Source organism: Propithecus coquereli, unplaced genomic scaffold, assembly GCF_000956105.1.
Source record: "Propithecus coquereli isolate 6110/MARCELLA unplaced genomic scaffold, Pcoq_1.0 Scaffold142, whole genome shotgun sequence".
NCBI classification, from domain to species: domain Eukaryota; kingdom Metazoa; phylum Chordata; class Mammalia; order Primates; family Indriidae; genus Propithecus; species Propithecus coquereli.
In genome coordinates, this window is record NW_012138525.1 from 2132128 (window position 1) to 2154298 (window position 22171).

At 57.6% G+C, this 22171-nt stretch overlaps 2 protein-coding genes across 2 annotated transcripts; one reads left to right on the forward strand and one right to left on the reverse strand.

Moving 5' to 3' along the window:
- Window positions 1–1746: 1746 nt before the first annotated feature.
- On the reverse strand, window positions 1747–15384 carry LOC105806511 (proline-rich transmembrane protein 1). The gene is made up of 4 exons (XM_012639644.1): window positions 15330–15384; window positions 4224–4420; window positions 3273–3416; window positions 1747–2108 (listed from the first exon to the last, which is right to left on the reverse strand). Exons 1-4 carry the CDS (start codon window positions 15382–15384, stop codon window positions 1959–1961), a joined length of 546 nt encoding a protein of 181 aa, XP_012495098.1. The 3' UTR covers window positions 1747–1958.
- A 538-nt stretch (window positions 15385–15922) lies between these two features.
- On the forward strand, window positions 15923–22163 carry UCK1 (uridine-cytidine kinase 1). Its single transcript, XM_012639737.1, has 7 exons — window positions 15923–16136; window positions 16563–16722; window positions 17609–17705; window positions 17943–18085; window positions 18164–18258; window positions 20283–20331; window positions 20789–22163. The coding sequence occupies exons 1-7, from the start codon at window positions 16029–16031 to the stop codon at window positions 20968–20970; spliced, it is 834 nt and encodes a 277-aa protein (XP_012495191.1). The 5' UTR covers window positions 15923–16028; the 3' UTR covers window positions 20971–22163.
- The last annotated feature ends 8 nt before the right edge of the window (window positions 22164–22171 follow it).

Consider the following 22171-nt stretch of genomic DNA (forward strand, 5'->3'; position numbering starts at 1 on the left):
CTATTGATTTTGTATATTTATTTGGTATCCAACTATTTTCCTGAGTTTTCTTATAAGTGCTATGGTTTTTCATCAACTCTTGGATATTCTAGCCAGGTAATTATTTTGTCTCTCCTGGGTTTTTTTTGTTTGTTTAAGAGACAGGGTCTCCCTCTGTCACCCGGCTGGAGTGCAGTGGCACAATCTTAGCTCACTGTAACCTCGAACTCCGGGCTCAAGCCATCCTCTCGCCTCCACCATCCAAAGCGCTGGGATCACCGGAGTGAGCGCCACGTCAGGCCTCTTCTAGGTTTCACACTGCAAGTTTCACTTCCTTGCTTTTTGCACGGGCTGGAACTTCACAGCAACATTGGATGATGGAGACCCTGGGGAGCATCTCTGGTGTGACCCTGGTCTTAATACGTTTTAGTAGTTTTAATAATTTCCCACTTAATTTGCTGTCGGTTTCACCACCACCTTCAGCGTCACCTGGGAGCTCACAGAAAGGCAGCCTCAGGCCCCGCTCACCGACTGGGATTCCCCGGGGCACTCGCCTGCACTTGAAGTTCAAGGAGCACTCACCTAGACGACTTTGCTGTGGCTGCTGGAGTCTATCAAATATTTTTTGGCATCTGTTGATCCCCAAAAAATGATGCCACCTTTTTTTTGTGATTATCATGTATTTTAGTCCTCACTCTGGACCAGCCCTGTGTCCCAGAACAGGGGCCGCCTCACCATCTCCAAGCTGCTCATCACTTACTTCCTCATTCCCGTGTCCCCAGCTGCTGGAGGAGGGCCCGGGCCAGCCTCCCAGCACCAGGGCTGCGAGCAGCTCACAGGCTGCTCAGAAAGCACCCGACCTAATGTGACCTCTGGACCCTTCATGGCTCAGCCAGGGGCCCCCCCTTCCCCTTCTCCCTCTTCACATGGTTTAGAATCTTGTTTAAATGGAGGGTTCTCAAGACCAAACCTAACTGGCCTGGGGCTCTAGGCAGCGGACCTGAGCACCCAGGGGCAGCTCCCAGTCAGGGCGTGCTGAATGGGGCCCAGCTGACCCTCCAGCTTTGGGCCATAAAGTTAGAGTCAGAGGCGTGAGCAGAAAGCTCAGGTGGGGTGAGGCAGAAGCTGAAAGACCCAGAGAGGCAGTAAGCAGAAGCCCGGTGGCAGCGAGGAGGGGAGAAAGGTTTCTAGTTAAGCTGCCCCCGCAGAAATGGGTCCAGGGAGAAGCAGCAGCATCGCTCAGTGGATGCACGGTGTGAGCAACACACGGGTCCTCGCCAGCGCCGCCGGTGCACCCACGGCATCCCCAAGAGGGGCGGGCAGGGAGCCCCAGAGCCCAGCTGCGGGCAGATGTTGCCACTTGCCTTGGAAGCAAGCCAGGAAGTAGCAGTGTCCCTGAAGCAGCAACGTGAAGCTCTGCACAGGGTGTTGCTTTCTGTTGACTGAGCACACACAGCGCCTCCCTCTCTGGACGTGGGGTCCGCATGAAAGACCCTGTTCCCCTGGCTGCGCGGGGTCCTGGGACAACCAGCCAGGAGCTACTAGGGAGGGGGGTGCTCCTCTCCACTAAATACTGGCAGCCAGATCTCCCCAAGGTCCCTGGGGTGGAGGTAGGGGAGCCCAGGGCTGGCGAAGTCCTTCCAGATGGCTCTGAAGACATTGAGGGCTTTAGTCCTTCCGATGGTCTCTGAGGAACAAAGGCAAAGGCAAGAGTCCCAGGAAGACCTTGGGAGCAGGCACCTAGGAAACAGCCCTGTCCCACGCTGGGTCTGGGCTCTGGGACCGCCTCACGTTGGGACACTGCCTGGGGCCTCAGTGAGCCGCCGGTGGGGGCTGAGGTCCAGCCACAAGTCTGCTGAGGGCTGCCAAGCTCACCCTCATCTGGCCCCTGGGTCCGTTCTGTAGGCGACAGCTGGCCACCGGCGGAGCTCAGAGTCCACAAGGGAGGGTCTGGCCAGGCTGGTTACCGCCGGGCATCTTCAGGGGAGGTAGAGTGCCACCACCACGTAGATGACCCAGCTGGTGGACACGAAGACCCCGAAGAGCAGGCTAAACAGCACCAGCGAGCGGGCCTTCCGTGAAGCCGCCTCGGCCTGGGCCAGGTCGCCCCTGCCCAGGGCTGCACGGGTCTGCAACGAGATAGCGCGGGGGCAGTGAGCAGCCGGGAGCCCCATTCCCACCCTGGTGCAACACTGCTGGAGACAGGCCCTGTTCCACAGCCTGGAAAGCACACCCTGAGAGGTTCGGGGACCTGCCGGGCCCATGACTCGTAAGGCGCAATGGCGGCGGTGGCCACCTGCTCCCAGGTGCTTGTCCTGGCCAGGCACTGACTGATGCCCTTACAGCTTCATCTACAATCCCCTGAGGTTGCCCCCACTGTGCAGATGTGGAAACAAAGGCTCAGAGAGGTTAGGTGACCTGCCCAGGGCTGCACAGCTAGTTATGGAGCCAGAATTCACAGGCAGGCAGTGGCCCCCAGAGTCCCAGCTCTGAGCTGTCCTGAAGGCTGGCTTCTCTCCACGGCCCTGGCTTGGGTAGTAGAGGGAAGCCAGGGCCGTACAGGTCAGCCCTGAGCACAGGCCCCCAGAGTCTTGCCTGCCGCGGTCTCTGTGGCAAGGTCATCACGCTGGCATCGCCGAGTCCCCAGGGCCCAGCCCTGTACCCGATATGGTCAGTAAAGTCGGGGTGGGGAGAGGTGGTGAGAGGTGGATGGATGGGAAGATGGGTGAGGAGAGGGACAGGTGAGTATATAGATGGGTGAACAGCAGGAGGGAGGGAGGCAAGGAGGGAGGCAGGGAGGGACAGACAGGCTAGAGAGGTGGCAGGTGGGTGGGTGGGAACAGGCTAGAGGGGTGAAGAGTGGCGGCGGCTGGCTGAGTGGACGCAGGATGAGAAGGAGGGGTGGGTGGACGGAGGCGAGAGAGATGGTGCCTGGGCGGGGGATGGGCAGGTGGGCGGGCAGCTGGGCGGGCACATGCGCAGCCAGAGCGAGGTCAGATGCAGGCAAGTGGACGGACGTAGAGATGACTGCGTGGACGGACGGGCAGACTCCTCCCCCTTCGAAACCCAAGCCCCCGCGCGGATGGGCAGCTGAGCTTCCCAGAGCAGCCCTGGAGTGGCAAGGGGCAGAGGCAGGAGCAGGCGCCCACACAAGAGGGGCAAAGACCTCCCAATTCCCATCCCCTCCTGAGGGAGAGACCCCGTTGCTGGGAGAGGGGCCCTGGGGCCCCCCACCTGGGGCACTGGTGGCTGCGTGCTGGGAGGGGCTCGCGAGGGGCCTGCGCCGCGCCTACCTCATGGGCGTACACGATGGCCACGAGCCCGGTGAGCAGGCAGCAGAAGAGGGTGGCCAGCGCCGACTCCACCATGTAGTCCTTGGGCAGCGGCCTGTGCTCCCCGGGGGGCGGGGCAGGCACGCCAGCCGCGGGGCTGCCGTACTGTGGGCAGAGCCGCAGTGGTGAGGGGCGCCCGCCTCCAGGCACCGGAGTGTGGACGCGGCCAGGGGGCCCTGGAAGGATACTCGGTGCCCCGCACCCCCACCCAGAGGGGAGTGGGCCAGGGCCCCCCGCCCCCCGCCAGTCACTCGGCCCGCAGGAGTCCCCTGGCTCTGCCCTCCGCAACCGGGGTCCAGCCACCAGCTGCATTTCCAGTCCCCACGGGGCGGCGGGGCGGCGGGGGTGTTTGGTTGAGTTTTTTTTTTTTTTCTTTTAAGAAAATCTAATCAAGTCTCCTCCCGCCCAAAGGCCCCGGGGCCCCTCACCTGGATCCCATCTTCCTTCTCCCACCTCCGCACGCCAAACCCACCGCGCTCATTCCCCGCACGCCCGTGCTGTGCCCTCTGCCCGGGCGCCCTTTTCCCTTCTCTGCCGGAACGCTCCTGCTCACCCTCCAGACCCCGGCTCACGTGCCCCCACCTCCGGGAAGCCTCCCGGCTCGCCCGCCCCGCAGGCTAAGGGACCGGAGAGAGCCCTCGTCCCCTGCGCGCCGCTCCCGCCCGCCCGGGCCCGCCGGCCACCACTCACCACGGGGAAGGGGAAGGCGGGCGCGGCGGGGTAGAGCGGGGCGGGCGGCGGCGGGAAGGCGGCGGCGGGCGCGGGCGCGGCCTGGAACAGCACCGGCACCTGCGGGAAGGGCGGGTAGAGCAGGTGCACGGCCGTGGGGTCGGGCGGCGCGTAGGGCGGCGGCTCGCCCACGAAGCCGATGGGGGGGACCCCGCCGGCCGCCGCCTTGGGCTCCGGCCTGGCCTCGCCCGCCGCCGCGGCCCGGGCCTCCTCCGGAGCCGGCTCGCTTCCCTCGGCGCCCGTGGGCGCCGCGTCCTCGCTGGGCCCCGCGTCCTCGTCCAGGGGCTGCGGGCGGCGCGGGAGCGCGGGGAGCGCGGGAGGCGCGGGGCTCAGGGCGTCGTCCGGCGGGGCAGGGCTGCCGCCCCCTTTTGCGTCCAGGCCTGGAGAGACAGGGCAGGGCGGTGAGCCCGGGGGGGGGGGGCCCTCATGTGGGACCTCCCCCAACACGTCGCCCCCCCATACCGAGTGCCAGTCCTCTCCAGCTCATCCAATCCTCAAGCAAAAGGCAATGATGGGACAAGGAAAGTGAGGCTGGGAGGGGTGAGGCGCCTTGCTGAAGATCACACAGCCCGAAAGACGCCCAGGTGGACCGACCTGGCTGTCGGCCCTGCCCTGGGTCCAAATTGCCTCTCTTAAGCGATAGTCCCCACCCCCAAACCTAGCTGTCACAGCTGATTGGACCAGAAAAAAAGCATCGACCCGGGGCAGCCCCTGATTGGCTGTCCTGAGATACAGCTCCAACAGGTGGCTCATCTGAAGAGATGAGCAAAGCCAATCAGATTCTTGGACTGGGGTTGTGGGGGAGGAGTGGGGTGTTCAAACGCTGCCAGAGTCTGGAAGCCAGACTGTTGCTAATAGAGTGACATGGTGGAGCCAGGAGGTCACTAAGGGTCATGTGCCACCGAGGCAAAGCGAGAACAGAAACCAAAATGTGCAGGACCCCAGAGCCCCAAAGGCACCCAGCTGCCTGCCTTCCAACTCAGGCCCTGCCCTCCGGCAGCCACAGATAAACTGGTGACACCTGAGTAGGTCTCAACGCATCCTGAAGATCCCCCTGCACCTCCCGAGAGCATCCTGACCAGCTGTGCACTTGAGGGTCTCTGGCAGGGGCCCAAGAAAGGCCCTCAAAGAGAACCTGGGGTGGACTCCTCTGACCTGTGTGGGCATTCAAGGCCTCACACCAGGGGTGGGCAGCCCCGCAACAAAGGTTTGGCTTCAGGTTCATTTGCTAAGTGTCCTTAGGGGTTATAGAAAGCACAGGGAGAAGTGAAACACATTAACACGGGACATCTCAGTGGATGGGAGGGGCCTTTCTGAAGACCCCTTCTCCCATCTCCGTCGCCCACAGGGCTGGAGGGTGGAGTCAGGGGCCAGGGATGCTTGAGAGGGGTCCCAATGGCAGGAATGCTGAGCCCCTGAGAGCCTCCTGCCCCAGCCCCCTCCCTGCAGCCAGGGTCTCACGCAAGGCCTCTGCTCCTCATACGCCTGCTGTTTATACCTCCTCACCTTTACACCTGTGACAATCCCGCTATTTTTTTTCCCACCCCTTGCAGCTTGGCCTGGCCATGTGTCTTGCTTTGGCCAATGGGACATTGACAAACGTCTTGCAAGTAGAAGCCTTACAAACCTCTCTCTCAGGGTTACCAAGGTCTGGGGCAGGCGGACATGGGGTTAGTGTTTCTGTCTGGGGAGATGAGAAAGTTCTGGAGATGGATGGTGGTGATGGTGCACGACACTGTGGGTGTACTTAATGCCACTGAATTGCACACTTAAAATGGTAAATTTTATGTTACACGTATTTTACCACAATTTTTAAAAAGCCCATCTCTCCATCTGACGACAACTAAAAAGTCAGACAAAATACAAAAAACAACCTGAAGTCACTGAAAAGCGATCAAAAGCAGGCAAACTAGGGAGCAGGGTCGAAACCCGGAGTCACCCTCGGGTGCACTTTTGCTTTTATGATCCCCATTTGACAGATGGGGGACCTGAGGCTCTCAGCAGGTAAACTGAGCCTCAGCGAGTTAGGTCTCCACTCTAGAGACCGGTCCCTCCCGGATACTGCGTGAGGCGGGAATTCCCGCGGGGCCCCTGTCCCAGTTATCACAACACACAAACCACAGTTTCCCTGGACCCCGCCAGGGCCAATACCTGGCCCGACGGCGGAGATGGGGCCGCAGAGTAAATAAACTTGCCGGCCGGGCTGCCGGGCGGCGACCTCGGCTTCTCAGGTTCTCCACCAACACCGGAGCCGACATTCCGGCGGGAAGGGGGCTGGGCTGCCCGAGGCGAGGAGGGCGGGTAAGGGCTCGAGGTCTGGGCGGGTCCTGGGCGGCGCCCCGTCTTCGCCCAGCGTCCCCCGGAGCCGCTTGCAGCTGCGACCTGGGTGCGCCCCACCCCCGAGTTCTCGTGGCGGGGCCGGCTGTGGGCCGGAGCGCGCCCGGGCAGGCAGGACTCTGCACGGTCCGGTGCCACCGCTCCACCCCTGCCAGCCCGGGACCCCCAAGGGCAGGGCCCGGGTCTCGACTCCCGTCCTCGCGCCTCACGGCCCCTGGCTCGCGCGGGCGGTCGGAGTCGGCGGCGGAGCCTTTGCGCGCAGCCCCGGGTCTGCGCGTCGCTCGGCCTCTGCCCCCAGCTCTCGTCTCTGAACCGCCCTCCTCGACCTCGCTCCCCAGGCTCTGTCTCCGCCCCGTTTGCCAGGGTCGCCCCTTCCCCCTGCGGCGCTGAGCAAAGCCACCGGCGACGGGACGCGGTGCGGGAGGGGCCGGAGAGCTCCCGAGGACGTGCGGTCTCGCGCAGGGCGCCCCAGGGCTGGGCAGGGGCCTGGCCAGAGCTCCAGGACTTTCTACAGCCTCCTGGGCCCCTGGCTCCGGTGGGGGTGTCCCGGCTGGGCGGTCGCCCCCTCCCGCCCCCGCCCGGGCGACCCGGGCCCCGCCGTACCTGCCTCCATGGCGCTCGGGGCTGCGGTTCCCGCTCCCGCCGGGCGGCTGGGCGTCGCGGCCGGCTCGGGTTTCCTGGTGCGCCGCGCACCTGTTAATAATTGACTGCCTTGTTTGCCGCCGGCCGCGTCACCGCCGCGCAGGGCAGGACGGCGGGGTCTAAGGGGCGCGCGGCAGGCGGGGCGGCACAGTAGGAGCGCCGAGGGACGTGCGACCCGCAAGCCCGCGGGGGATCTTAGTGGCCAGATCTTCCTTTTAATTTCCCAGCAAATGAGACCAGAAATGTAGATTTTTCATGTGAAATCTGAGTTTTTATGTTAACGCTTGCCCCTTCTTCTAAAACAGAAATCTGAGTGTTAGGCCAGGTGGGGCTCACACTTGTAATCCTAGCACTCTGAGAGGCGGAGGTGGGAGGATCTGTTGAGGCCAGGAGTTCGAGACCAGCCTGAGCAAGAGCGAGACCCTGTCTCTACAAAAGATAGGAAAAATTAGCCGGGCGTGGTGGCACGTGCGTGTAGTCCCAGCTACTTGGGAGGCTGAGGCAGGAGGATCGCCTGAGCCCAGGAGTTTGAGGCTGCTGTGGGCTAGGCTGAGGCCAGGGCACTCTAGCCCAGGCAACAAAGTGCGACTCTGTCGCAAAAATAAAAAGAAATCTGAGTTTTAAAACAATGTGTGCGAGACTTCTGCTTCCTGTAATGTGCCCCTCTGGAGAACCTGGAAATGCTGGATCAACACCACCAGCCTGCTAGACAGAGTTGAAATCCAGAGCTCCCAGATTGGAAGGAAAAGCCCCAGACCAGAATGAAGAGGGAGCGCCTGGTAAGCCCAGGGGGCTGGTCTCAGTGGTCCAGGGCATAAGTTTCACACCCAGATGTAGGCAGGAGACTGAGCCCTGGGTCTGGTAAGCAGGGACTGGGATGTAGAGAGAACCGAAAACAAACTCTGCCCTCGGCTCATACAAGTGACAAAGAAGTTGGTCTGAACCAGCCCAGGTTATGGTGAAGAAATAAAATCTCCCTGGGGGTTGGAACCACAGGCCTGTTCCCTAGTTTCAGTCTATCTAGTGGTCCAGACACCCCCACACTAAAAACTGACATTAAAAAAAGGAACTCCAGGAAAGAGCTCTGGGACTTATCCAAAGCAAATGTAAAAGTACTCCCATCTGTTTTAGATTTCTGTTTTGTCCGAGCTGACAAAATTCCCACGGAAAAGGTGTCCCTGAAGATGAGCTCACAATGCACAAGGGAAAACATGCAGGGAAACAATCCACCATGAGCAAGAGTCTGCAGACACACGACAGCAAGATCGGGTCAGCCAGGATCCTGTCAGCAAAAGACATCACGTGGAACATTTAAAACAGAGAAGATGCAGCGCAGAGAGGTGGCTTTAGAGGTGACAAAAGAGACAAAGGCCAACCAGAGGAGAAACAACCCAGAGCTTAGTGTGAGGAGGAGGACAATGTCCCCAAGTGACATATTAAAAACAAGGGCAGGAAGGTGGGAGCAGCCCACCCAGGTGCAGGCAACAGGGGTGCAATGTTCGAAGAGCATTTAAAGATAATAATAAAAGTGACTGGAAGTTGCTCTGCTTTTAATCACCATGTGACAGTAATCCTAAACAATGTCTGTGACAAAATACTCCTCCCTGAAAAGAATGTTTGGTGGTCTGAGGTCTAACCCATTGCTGTGGTTACTGCTGGCCACGCCCAACGTCAGGTCTCCACCTCCTGGCAGAAGACTGGAAAAGTCCTCTCCTGGGAATGTGACCAGCCCAAGGGAAAAGAACAAGATTTAAAAAATATCAGTGTTTCCTCAATGAAAATACCCCACATGAGAAACTCCACCCACACTCTCAGAATTAATTTCCAGCCATCTTTCTAATTCCCACTCTCTTTTTTTGGAGACAGAGTCTCACTCTGTCGCCCAGCCTAGAGTGCCACGGCATCATCATAGCTCACAGCAACCTCAAACTCCTGGGCTCAAGCGAGCCTCCTGCCTCAGCCTCCCGAGTAGCTGGGACTACAGGTGGGTGCCACCACACCTGGCTAATTTTTCTATTTTTAGTAGAGACGGGGTCTCCCTCGTGCTCAGGCTGGTCTCGAACTCCTGAGGTCAAGCGATCCTCCCGCCTCAGCCTGCCAGAGTGCTAGGATTACAGGTGTGAGCCACCGCGCCCAGCTGTAATTCCACTCTTAAATATTAACAGAGAGACAGTGATCACTTGCCATAGAGCTGAAGAATGCATCTCACCTGAAAAGAGATACAAAGAAACAAGTGGAAAAAAAGTAACTTGGAGGAAACAGATGCAAGGAGAAGAAAACTTTAAAAACAAACCAATATGATCAGAGAATTTAAGAAGGCTCATGAAACAAGGGCAGGATGGTGTAAAAAAGGAACATTCATAAAACAAAACAAAAGCTCTTGAGAATTAAAGATCTGGCAGCAGAAATTTAAAAGCTCCATGGAAAGGTTGGAAGGTAGAAGTGGAGGAGGTCTCCAGACAGTGGAGGAAAAAATAGGAAAGTATTTAGGAAAAAAACGATAGAGACAGCCCAGGACACCTCACAGCTGAACCCCAGGAGGTCTACACAGAACCAAGAGATGGCGCGGAGAGGAGGAAATCATCAAGCAACCCAGGGAAACCCTCCGTAGCTGAGGACACAAGTTTTCAGGCAAGAGCTCACTGAGGGCCCAACAGACCGGGGAAAATAGCCCCTCCAAAGGGACACGATTGTGAACTTTCAGAATACGAGAACAAAAGAGAGATTCTATCAATTCCCACAGGAAAAAAGGTAAGTTTCATACACTGGATTAAGAATGAGAAAGACATTGGACTTCTTAATAGAAACATGGAAACAATAGATAAATGCTTCAAAATTCTGAGGGAAATTAATTTTCAACTGGAGTGGCTGGTTCCCTCCGAACATGGCAGCAATGACACTAAGCAACCTCTGGGGCCAGATCGTGAGCAGCCGTGCGATCTCACTCTGAAGATTCTCTTTCCCCCCCGCCCCCCCCTCCCTGTCCATCTCTGGGGAAAAAACCACTTCATTCTAATTAACTCACTAACAATAACATCACAACAGCCAGTTTAAGGAGGCCACACAAACATCTGCTTAGTCCTAACTTAAACCTACCCTATCTCGACGGACGTCTGCACGGTAAGAACACTCTTCCACGGCAATTCTGAAGCAAGGAAGCCATTAACAACAGAGGGGAGGTTTCACTGCAGGTTTTACATTTATACTTTCATTATCAATTATATTTTTATGCTAAATTAACTTGGTCATGAGGATTTTCCAGTTTTTTTAATTTGAATTTTTGGATTAGGCAAATGCATTTGTAAATCTACACTGTTTCAGCGCCTCGCTGAAAGCCTTAAAAAGCTTGCGGTCACTGGTTCTGGCCACACTCCCAGAACCGTTTCTTCTTGGCTTGGCAGCAAGTGCCAAACTGCTGCCCTGCTGCTGCTGCTGCGACCGCTGGGTTCCCTGCGGTTCCGGTACGTGGGTGACGCCAGGCCTCGAGGGCTCAGTGTCACTTCCTCCACAGAGCCCCAGCGATGGCACGCCCCAGCGTGTGGCCAGCAGCTAGCCCACAGCCACACCAGGTACAGGGGTTGCCATCTAGGCCGTCAGACCTGGCTGCTGGCGGCTGAGCTGCGGGCGCTGTGCTGGCCTAGGGACAGCTCTCACCCGGGGTGCCCGGCTGCCGGAGGGGCTGTGCAGGAGGTAGGCCTTTGGCTTCCATGAGGCGTCACGACTGGGTGGCGGTTTGATGTCTAAAAGTAGGAAACCCTGTGGAAAGCCCGGCTTGAGGAGAGCAGAAGACATAAGGACGCCGTCTCCTTGGAGCCCCCGTTTCAGGAGAGGCCACGTTATAAGTATTTTGGGTGATGGCCACCGTAGGTCTTCTGGTGGACAGCCCCAGCTGACTTCCCAGTTGACAGACAACATCAAATGCCAGCCGTGTGACTGAGCCACCTTGGACCCACAACACAAGTGAGCTTGTGCGCCAGACACCCTCGGATTGCAACCAAATGTGCGACCCCAAGGGAACATGGAAGCTATGCCAGCCAACGCCCAGAACCGGAAGAGACAATGAGCTGTTGTTTTAAGCCACTGAGTGTTGGGGGGCTTGTTTTGTAACAATACATAACCAGAACACCCACCTAGAAGTCGAGATCCAAGCAAACTATCAATGGAGTATAAAGGCATTTAAAAATATTCAAGATCTCAAAAGTTTTACCCTTCGTTTGACTTTATCAAGACGCATCGCCCCAAAAAAGGAAGTAATCTAAGAGGAAGGAAGTCAAGGAATATAGGAAATAGGAGAGGGTTTTTTTACACACTCCTGAGACAAAGGCTGCACAGCAGGCGCCAAGAGCCAGTCTCCCAGAGAATTGTCCAAAATTAACAACAGACTTCAAATCACACAGATCCAAGCAAGCGGACAAAACAATCCAGGCGTGTTGCATCCCACCGCAAAAAAAGAAAGCAAAAGAGAGAAGCCAGGCACGGTGGATCACGCCTATGCTCCCCTCAAAATGTGTATGTTGAAGTCCTGACCCTCAGTACTTTAGAATAGGACTGCGCTTGGAGACAGGACCTTTAAAGAGGTGATTAAGGTTAAGTGAGGTCGTAAGAGTAGGTCCTAACCCAACATGACTGGCATCCTCATAAGAGGAGACACCACGCATGCACATGCAGAGGGACAACCATGTGAAGAGGCAGCGTCAAGGTGGCCGTGTGCCAGTCAAGGAGAGAGGCCTCGGTGGAAACCAGCCCTGCTGGCACCTTGACCGTGGGCTTCCAGACTCCAGCGCGGTGAGAAAATGAATTTCTGCTGTTGCAGCCGCTGTGTGTGTGGTGTTCGTTCTGGCAGCCGGAGCAGACGCGGCCAGCGCTGACGTTCTGCACTATTCGCTCTATCACCCATGTGCTCGCTCTCCACGCACACGCGTGTGGGTGTGCACACGTCTTTCTTTCTGAACGTTTTAGACTACATTCCACATCATAGCCCTTTACCCCTAAATACCTGTATTTCCTAAAAATAAGGATATTTTCTTACATGACCACAACACAGTTATCAAATTCAGTGACTTTAATGCTGATCCAATTAGACAGACTCTAATCTACTGTTCAAATTACAATTTTGTCACAGGACCCGAAAACATCTTTCTAGTATATTTGTTTCCAGTCTAGGGTTATGTATTGCATTTAGTTGTCAGTTCTTCAAACATTTTTATAGACTTATTTTAAAATCCTTTTAAAATTGTATCATCTCTAGTTTCTCAGATGTGATTTTGTCGCTTGCTGCACCTGTTGGCTCCTCCACTAGGGGGCAGGTTTCCTCATCTCCGCCTCTAGCTTTGTGAGTTCATCTGCAGCAAGAGCTGCCTGCTGAAGGTGTCTGCCCGTGCCAGGCTCATGCCCTGGGATGTGGGGCAGTTTTGCATTTGTCCGTACGGATCTCTACAGATGCATTGGTTGTAGACCATTTTTTACGTTCGTTTCTTAGCGTGGTGTTTCTGGACCACGTGAGTGGCCCATGCGTAGTGCAGGCCCATGGTTCCAGTTTCTTAGAGATGACGCTCTTTCGCCCGACGCTGGATTGATGTCACGGTTTGCTCTAGTTTCACGAAAGGGCAGCTCCTTCCACGCTCCAGCTGTATGCAGAGGGCCAGTTCCAGAGCCCTGCCGCTGGGCGTGGGGCTGGGCCTTGACTTCCACCCCTAGGCACATACCTGGTCCTGGCGCCTCTATGGACAAGTCACCTTCAAGCCACTCGCTATGAGGACCTGCTTCATTGCAAGGGCCCGGATACCATATTTCCCTTGTTTTGAACAAGGGAGATTACACGTTTCTCATGGTGTGTACGTGTGCGAGCGTCTTGGCTCCCTCCACCTGCCAGCTCAGTCCATGGCAGCTGCAAGCCCTGGGCAAGCCATGTAATCTACTCCGGATTCACCCATCAGGAAAATGGGACCTAACGGTACCCACATCACAGGGTTGTCCTGAAGCTTTAACGTTATTCGATACATAACCAAACCTCGTCTGATCTCCCTTACGTTACCTGTCAACAGCCAGACCAGACTGGAAGGGCAAACGCCAGAACACAAAACCGTGCTTTTCCCTGGGTGATTTCAGTTTATCTGTGTGTTTGTGTATATACATTTTCTGCAATGAACATGAGTTACCTTTGTGATTAGGAACCGGCAATCAATTATACATAAACATCGGGCATCTGGTCAACTCTTTAAGTGCTGAGAGCCAGCTTGCCTGCAATGAAAGCTTCAAGACATGATGAGGACACTTTTGCAGGGGCAGGATGGTTTGGGGACGGGGAGGTAGCCATCGAGTGTGCTACCCGAGTGTGTTTGCAGGTGGGGGACAGTGAAGGTGAGAGAGCGAATCCCCCAGGGTGGACCCTGGTGACTCCCACGGCACTGCCTCACCTGGTCCCAGGAACCCAGACTCCGAGGGCAGCTAACCTCAAGCCGCTGCCCCGTTCAGCAACAACAAACATTCACTGTGGGTGCCAGAGATTCTCAGGAACCAGCAGCCACTGCCCTGCCCTCAGCGGGCTCTACGCTCAGGACAAACATCAGCGGGTGACGCAGGCTCAGCTACTTCACTGTAGCTGTGTGAGGGACTTTCCAGATGGGCGGGGGCCACTGGGAACATGGAAGAGTTTAGCCTGGTCCGGCGGGGAGGGCCCAGACCTTTGAGGACCAGGTGCTGGGAACAGTCCCTGGGGAAGGGGTGGGCTGGGAGGCGTCCTGGGCCTGGACCCCGGGGAGACGCCTTGGTCCCTTTTCCGTCTCCGCATCTCCCAGCGTGCCTTGTGCAGGGCCAGGCCACAGTGTGTGTTTAAAAGGCTGAACAAATAATGGAACCAAGCAGGATTTCTCCCATTCACTAGTGCTTCTCCAAGGTCACCCTTCTGCACAAAATGGGGACAGGCTGGGGTCATCTGGAGATTTGGGGCTGGACTTATGCTTGGTGGTGTCCCACAGTGGGGCCACGTGGGCCAGGACAGGATTGTTTCCTGGATGATGCCTGGTAGCCGGCCCTGGGATGATTTAGGGACGTGGCAATCTAGGCTTGCGGAGAGAGAGAGTTAAAGAGATAGTTGGAGCTATCTATTAATACTTGGGACTGGCTGCTTTGCATAAGAAAGGCCTCTCCCGCCCAGTCCTTTGCTATCTCTAAGAACTGGCTAGCCCAGTATTTTGGGAGGCTGAGGTGGGAGGATCACTAGAGGCCAGGAGTTCAAGACCAGCCTGGGTCACATAGTGAGACCTCATCTCTACAAAAAATTAAAAAATTAGCCAGCATGGTGGCACCCACCTACAGTCCCAGCTACTTGGGAGGCTTAGGCAGGATTGCTTAAGTGCAGGAGTTCAAGGCTGCAGAGCACTATGATTTTTGCCTGTGAACAGCTACTGCGCTCCAGCCACAGAGCAAGATCCTCTCTCTTAAAAAAAATAAAAAATTGGCCCTGGGAGGGGAAGTCACTCCAGGGGTCTATAAGGCCCCCAAATGCCAAAGCACCAAGAAAACAGAAAATAAGAAAATATAACTGGCCCTCTGCGAATGGAAGAATCGAAGAAAACAGAACAGGCACCTCCTCTGGGCCAAGCCCCGAAAGAGCCCTTTGTGTGCTTTAGGGCAGGGAATCCTCAGCGTGTTAACTCCCCTATTTTTAGGCCGGATGTAATCCTAGCACTCTGGGTGGGAGGCCAAGGGGTTCAAGATGAGCTTCAGCAAGAGCGAGACACCATCTCTACTAAAAATAGAAAAATTAGCCAGGTGTGGTGGTGCACGCCTGTAGTCCCAGCTACTCGGGAGGCTGAGGCAGGAGGATCGCTTGAGCCCAGGAGTTTGAGGTTGCTGTGAGCTAGGCTGACGCCACGGCACTCTAGTCTGGGTGACAGAGTGAGACTCTGTCTCAAAAAAAAAAAAAAAAAAAAAAATTCCCGTATCTTGGCAGTGAAGAGATGGAGGCACACAGCGATCACATCACTGCCCAAGGTCACTCAGCAGAGGCAAGGTTTGAATCCAGTTGTCGCTCAGAACCTGGCAGCCGCCCATCAGGGAGCTTCCCTCTGTCCTTGTCCGCAGGGCTCAGGGCGTCCGAGTCCCCTCTCGCCCCCTCCCACTGGTTAATACCTGCGAAGTGACAGGAACCATTGCTTCGGATGTCTGCACGTTCCTCTAGACCCACCTGCGTCAAATTTCAGCGTCATCAGATATTCACGGAGTGCTCAGCTGCATTCGGAGCTACACTTGCACAGTCTCGACGCCTTGGGGAAATGCACGACTTGAGCGGATCAGTATTTCCCTCACCCTCCTCCAGGCCGGGCGCTGGCGGCAGGGGTGGACCTGGGCGCTCACTGCCCATGGCGCGAGCCTAAAAAGTCACCGGGTGAAATCCGCCCACCGCGTCCCGGGAGGCACGGGGCAGCCCCGAGGGCTCCAGCGCGGGGGGAGGCTCGCGCTGTGTCTGCAAACTCCGGCGGCCAGCGGGGAGCAGGGGCCGAGGGCGGCGGGCCGAGGGAGCGCCAGGGCTGCCACCTTGCAGAAACGGCGGCCCCAGGGTGGCGGGGGCCACGGGGCAGGGCCCGCAGATGGAGCCGAGCCGGGGGACTCAGGCGCCTCCCTTCCCGCCCCCCGCCCGAGGTGCGGACCCAGGACCTTGCTGGCCACAGGCCCGCTGGGGCGGCCGCCCGCGTCTGAGACGCCTGCAGCGGCTGCGAGGCTGGGGGAAACCTGTGCTCGGCAGTCAGCTGACGACGCGAGCCGCCGCGGCGCCCCAGGTCGGCTCCCCACGCCCCGAACGTCCCTCGCAAGCTCCTCAGGTGCCCCGGCGTGGACCAGGTACACGCATGCGCAGCGCCGCGGACTACGACACCCGCCGTGCCCCGCGCGCGCGCCCCGGAAGTGGTCGTGCGGATCGTCGCCGACCTCTGCACCAGGGGCGGGCGCGCTGGCTGATCTGGGTAAGGGGCGGGAGCGAGGACCCGATGCCGGCTAGAAGAGGCCGTTATGGCTTCGGCTGGAGGCGGCCACTGTGAGGGCGCCGCGCCGGAGGCCGACCGTCCCCACCAGCGGCCCTTCCTGATCGGGGTGAGCGGCGGCACTGCGAGCGGGAAGGTAAGGGCCGGCTAGCCGGCCGCCTCGCCTCTGACCAGTGCCTCCGCGCGGCCCGATCCGGAGAGGAGACCCTGGCCCCCAGCCGGGGCGCCCCCTTGCAGGCGCAGGCAGGGGAGGGGCGAAGGGGCTGCGGGCAACAGTGGGCCAGGGGCCGACCCGGGGACAGGCAGGGGGTGGGGCGCTTGCCCTCGGGCTCTCCCCAAGCCTCCCTACTGGCCTGGCCCCTGGGGATTCCCACTCCGTGCTGCCCCCCGTGACGTGCCCCGCGCCCCTCCCGCCGAGACCAGCCCCAGCTGTGGCTGGCCGGTCGGGCAGCCCCCTAGGAGGTGATGGGTCAGTGTTTCCAAAAGCCAGCTCCGCGCAGAAGCGCCCAGGAAAGGCCTGGATGAGTTTCCAGGCAGGGACTTCTGTTTTTGTACCCCCCAGTCAACTGTGTGTGAGAAGATCATGGAGCTGCTGGGACAGAACGAGGTGGACCACAGGCAGCGCAAGTTGGTCATCCTGAGCCAGGACAGGTTCTATAAGGTCCTGACGGCAGAACAGAAGGCTAAGGCCTTGAAGGGACAGTACAATTTCGACCACCCAGGTAGGTCAAGTGCCTGACAGTGGGAAGGCTGGGGGGAGGCCTGCTCGCCAGCCTCGGCTTGGCCCAGGGTTGGATTTCCATGAACTCCCCATGCAACCTGCAGAGGAGGGGGCTGCGCAGTCGAGTCAGGAGGACTTTGCTGAGCTCTCTGGGCCCTGGCTGCTCTCTGGGCCCACAGGAGCTTGGCTGGAGCCAGTCAGGAAGCCCGTGGCACAGAGGGGCCGTGAGGACCACTGCACTGCCACCATGGTGTGGTCATGGGGAAATCCGCTCACTGTCCCGCCCCCTTGGCTGCACGGGGGCCTCACCCACCCTACTCCCCACCCCTGGCCTTGAGGCAGAGTGCCCAGAGAGGCTGGTGTGGGAAGCAGTGGGTAAACTAGAGCTGGTGGCCCTGGACTGTTTCCTGGACTGGTCAAGGGCCAGGTAAACAGAGAAAGATGGGGCAAGGAGATACCTGCCACTACTAGAAGATTCCACTCTGGTTGGCTGTCATTTTCAGCCCTTTGTCAGGGACATGTGGGAAGAAGGCCTGCAAAGTGGCGGTCTGTGGTTATTCTCAGAAAAGAGAGAAGCCAGAGGCCCAACCTACCCACCTCCCAGTGACAGCTGATCAGAAAATCCCTGTGTTCCAGCTTCCTGGTGGGACAGCTTGGGCAGTGGCACTGCCTGAGGGCGGCAAGGACAGGTTCATCCTGTGGTTGGCAGGACTGCAGCGGGCCCTGTTGCTACCAAATATAAACTGTAGGGGCAGCTCCTAGTCTAATGTGCTAGGTCCTTGGTGTCCCTAGTACCGAGCTGTGCTGACCCCGAGGCAGAGGGAGTTCCCTCCTGTCCACTGCACAAGGGCAGCTGGCTTATCTTGGTTTGTGCTCCATCCCTGCAGATGCTTTTGATAATGATTTGATGCACAGGACTCTGAAAAACATCGTGGAGGGCAAAACTGTTGAAGTCCCAACCTATGATTTTGTGACCCACTCTAGGTAAGCAGGTGGTTCCTGGGAGGGTCAAGGAGAGGGTTCGGGCAGGGCGTCCCCTCTGGGTTTACAGACTTTTCGGTGGCAGGCCCTGCCCCAGTGGTTTCTGTGGACGCCCCACCCCTCGCTGTGATCTGCCCCCTCCACAGAGCCAGTGGCCCTGAGCCCCGATGGAAGCTGACTGTGTGGCTCCAGAGAGCCCGTGTCTCCAGCGAGGCCCATTTCCTCATCTCCACCTCGCAGGTTACCGGAGACCACGGTGGTCTACCCTGCGGACGTGGTTCTGTTTGAGGGCATCTTGGTGTTCTACAGCCAGGAGATCCGGGACATGTTCCACCTGCGCCTCTTCGTGGACACAGACTCCGACGTCAGGCTGTCTCGAAGAGGTAAGGCGGTGAGGGCCGGCCTGCTTGCCCGGGCAGAGGGTGGCTGCAAGTCCTGAGGCCCTGCTCTTGTCGCCACAGTTCTCCGCGACGTGCACCGAGGGAGGGAGCTGGAGCAGATCCTGACCCAGTACACCACCTTCGTCAAGCCCGCCTTCGAGGAGTTCTGCCTGCCGGTACTCACCTTGCGCTTACTTGAAAGGCCTGTTTCTCCCTGTTGAAAAGGACACAGGGTCTCCAGTTCTGTGACAGAGCTGAACTTCGGATGAAAATGATCTGATTTAAAAATGAAGAATTGAGCTTATTATAGCCAAGTACCCAGGGAATGGTTCTCAGTTCTAAACACATTCTCTGTGCTTGCTCCTCCACCGTAAAAAGCCCCTCATCTCCCCTTGGGCCACGTTGGCTCTTCTCCTGCCTGTGTCAGGCCTTTACCCAGGCTTATCGCTGGCGACTCCCGCCAGTGCCCTCCCCGGCTGCTCTGCCTGCTGTTTCCCCAGGGCAGTCCTCACCTGATGCGTGCTGTGTGTTTTACGTTTCCCCCCGAGAGTGGTAAACCCCATGAGGGCAGGGACTTTGGCCTGTTCGATTTCCTACCAGGATCTGGCCCTCGGTGGTCGCTTCGTAGCTGTTCCTGCAGGGCACGTGTCCCACAAGCTGCTCTGGGCTGGCGCTCTGAGGCCCATGGGCTTGTAGAGAAGGAATTTCCTGTCAGGCAGCCGCCTGTCTTTCCCTCCTTCTTGCACTTCTTATTTGATGGGACTGTGGCTCTACTCAGATTGGAGTGTTTTAGAGAGAAATTTAAGAGTCTTTTGCCTCTTAAAGGTAAGAATACAGCACAAAGTATCCAGAACCTGGATTCCTACTTTAGATGAATAGGACAAATAAGTTCTATCTGCTGCTATTTAAGGAAAACATTTGAACATTCATGTTCTCTGAAGTTTCTGGAAAATAATTTGAAAAGTAAAGTAGCTGTTATAGTCTCTCTCTTATTCACAGAAAGATATTTGGCAAAGTAGGTGGTCTGCGGTAAAGCCTTGGACACCAAATCTGACCAGGAGACCCAAGTAGAGGAAGTGCCATCGCCTGTCCCGTGCTGGGCCGAGCCCCAGGGTCATTCCGGGGCCTCCTTCTCCCTCATGTTTAGCCACTTGTGCAGTCCTATTAACCCGACCTCTTAAATATTTCCTGTCTATGGTCTCTGACCCAGGAGGCTTAAAAAAAAAGTCCTGACTGTATCCGTTTCCCACCCTGCTGGCGACCCTTACCCGCCCTTTCCTGGGCTTCTGCTGCCTCTGGGCTCCCCCTCTTCCCGCCCCCAACCCAAGGGCTACGGCCCTCGCACTCCTGCTTCCCTGGGTGGGCCCCACTGCCTGTAGATGCAGCTGTCCCTAGGACTCGGGCCCTGCCTGCCTCTGCGGCTCAACTCTCGTGACATCCACCTTGACCCAAATCCACATGGCAGCAGCACCACACAGTTGGCAGGTCTGTCCCTCGGCCTGGACCGTGCCCTCCCTCCTGCCCCAGCTTTGCCTGATTCAGGTGTGTCCCCTCACAGCACCCTCCCGGGGTCTCCCACCTTCCGGTTGGGTCCCTCCCCCATGGCCCAGCACAGCCTGCTCGCTCTGTGCCTGCCCTCACTCAGCACAGTGTCTGACAGGAACAGGTGGATACTAACGCAATTAGTTAGAACAAACGTGGGTGAACGAAGGAAGTCAAGCAGGTGCCACGGGCTGTCTGCATGCGGAGCACCGTGCGTACAATGGGTTATGCGCGGCTGTGTCTGTCCTGCTCTGCCTGTTCCTCTAGGGTTTTTGCAGAAATGTGCATAATTCCAGAGGAACAATGTCCTGCATTGTGGAAGGTGCCACACTTGGCTTGGCCCAGTGAATTAAGTTGTTAGCACAGACAACTGTCCCCTGCCATGGCGTTCATGGAAAAGAACTAGAACAGTAAGTGATTCAGAGACGCTAGCAGTGGCAGTTTCTTTTGTCTGCCCCAGCGTCACCTTCTGCCTCACTACCTGGGCTGCTATCTCTCACCCGGGAGAGAGAGCTGAGCCCCTGCTCCCCATCTGCCAATGACACCGACATCTCTGAGCACCCCAGGGCTGCCCCTCCCGCTGTCACATCTAGTTCCAAGCACCTGAAATCACCTTTGGTGGAAAAATCCTCACAAAAATCTCCTTTGTGCCTTGCAGACAAAGAAGTATGCAGACGTGATCATCCCTCGTGGGGTTGACAACATGGGTAAGAACCTGGCCCGATGGGCTGCCCGGCTCCTGTCCCCCTCCCAGAGCCACAAAGCAGGGGCTGCGACACCCTTTGGCAGCTACTGGGCGTTCCCAATGCATGTGCTTATCTGTGGCACAGGTTTAAAACATGCTTTAAAAATTATTTAAAACTGTTTGACAGGATCGTCACTTGTTAGTATTTTAACCAGGCTTTAACATAAACCCTTGGCAGAGGCCGCGTCAGAGTCTTACCGGGTTTGTGTCCTATCGTGCGTTTTCTGCCGAGACATGACACCAGGCGGGTGCCCACTCGCGGAGACTTGTGCTTCGGTGTGTGGCAGTCGGGCTGTCACTTGTGGCCAAGTGCTGCTGCCGGGAGCGGGGAGCTGGGCGTGCCAGCAGCGGCCCTTGTGCTGGCGTCGCGTCGTGCCGAGGATGGACACGGCTAACCCGCTGCCTGTCTTCTGCCGCAGTTGCCATCAACCTCATCGTGCAGCACATCCAGGACATCCTGAATGGCGACATCTGCAAATGGCACCGAGGAGGGTCCAACGGGCGGAACTACAAGAGGACCTTTTCTGAGCCAGGAGACCACCCCGGGGTGCTGACCTCCAGCAAACGGTCACACTTGGAGTCCAGCAGCAGACCCCACTGAGGGTCTGCCGGGGCAGCTCTCCTGAAGGGCACGTGCATTCGGGACCTGGGCCTGGAGGTGCCCACCTGCTTCTGGGAACGCACCCACCGCTTCCTCTCCATGCGTGTCCCCGAGTGGGTTAGGATCAGGCCTCCTGTACTTGCGAGTGGAAGCCTGGACGTGTCGTTCAAACTCAATTGGACAGAATATTGACAGGGCGTTCCTGAGGTTTTCACCTGCTTCCCCAGGTTTTGGGAGGTTTAAAAATCTCTCTGGGTCACTGAGAAATGCCACAGAACGTGTGGCAAGCCTAAGCCCGCTTGCTTCTGCAAGGAGTGCAAGTCATGCACAGTTGGGGAAACTGAGGAAACAGCCGGGACGCCATGGCTGGCCTGGTGTTTTTTGACAGGGAACCCAGAGGAACGTTTTCCAGTCTCATGTGGTTCACACACACACATAACTGAAATGTTTGTGGGAGAATCCTTTCCTCTTCACGTGTTACACATCTCAGTGATTTGTTTTGTTCTGTATCATAGCACAAGGCCGGCTGTGACCTATGAGCCTGGTTTCACGGTCGCAGTCAGGAGTGGCAAACACCGATGAGAGGAGCCACAGACGGATGGCTCCCTCCTCCCCCGCTGTGGTCAGAGGCAGAGGAGTGGCAGGAGCCTGGGGAGCAGCCGGCGTCAGCATAGCCGGCAGGGCTCTTGGGTCCAGGCCGTGGCGCCTGTGCAGTGGGCGGGGCAGCGGCGGTCAGGTCTATCCCGGCCAGGACACGTTGTCTGCGCACAGTCCTGGCCCCCCACCCAGCAGCAGGAGCCCGAGCCCAAGGTGCTGTATGTGGACAGGCTGTCCCCAGTGTAGCTCGCGGCCACATCCAGGGCATGGTGCATCCAGCCAGCACTCGTGCCGGACTGTGGAGGTTCCAGTGAGTGCGGCTGCCCGAGGCCGCCCAGTGTCCCTTATGCTAGTCCTGTGCTCACGGCTTCAGAAGTGATCTGTGTCTGTGTCCAAGTGTGTCTTCCCTCCCACATGATGGCTGTTTCTGTGAGGTGTCCCTTGCCACTGTCATGAGCCAGACTGCACAGGCAGCTCTGGGCTTCTTTCCATCCCGTGTAACTCACCGTAGTGACGCAGACACGAGGTGAGCGTTGGAGCTGTGACAGTTTTGTCAAGCTCAGGCCCTTTCCGAGGGAAATGAATAAACAACACCGAATGCGAA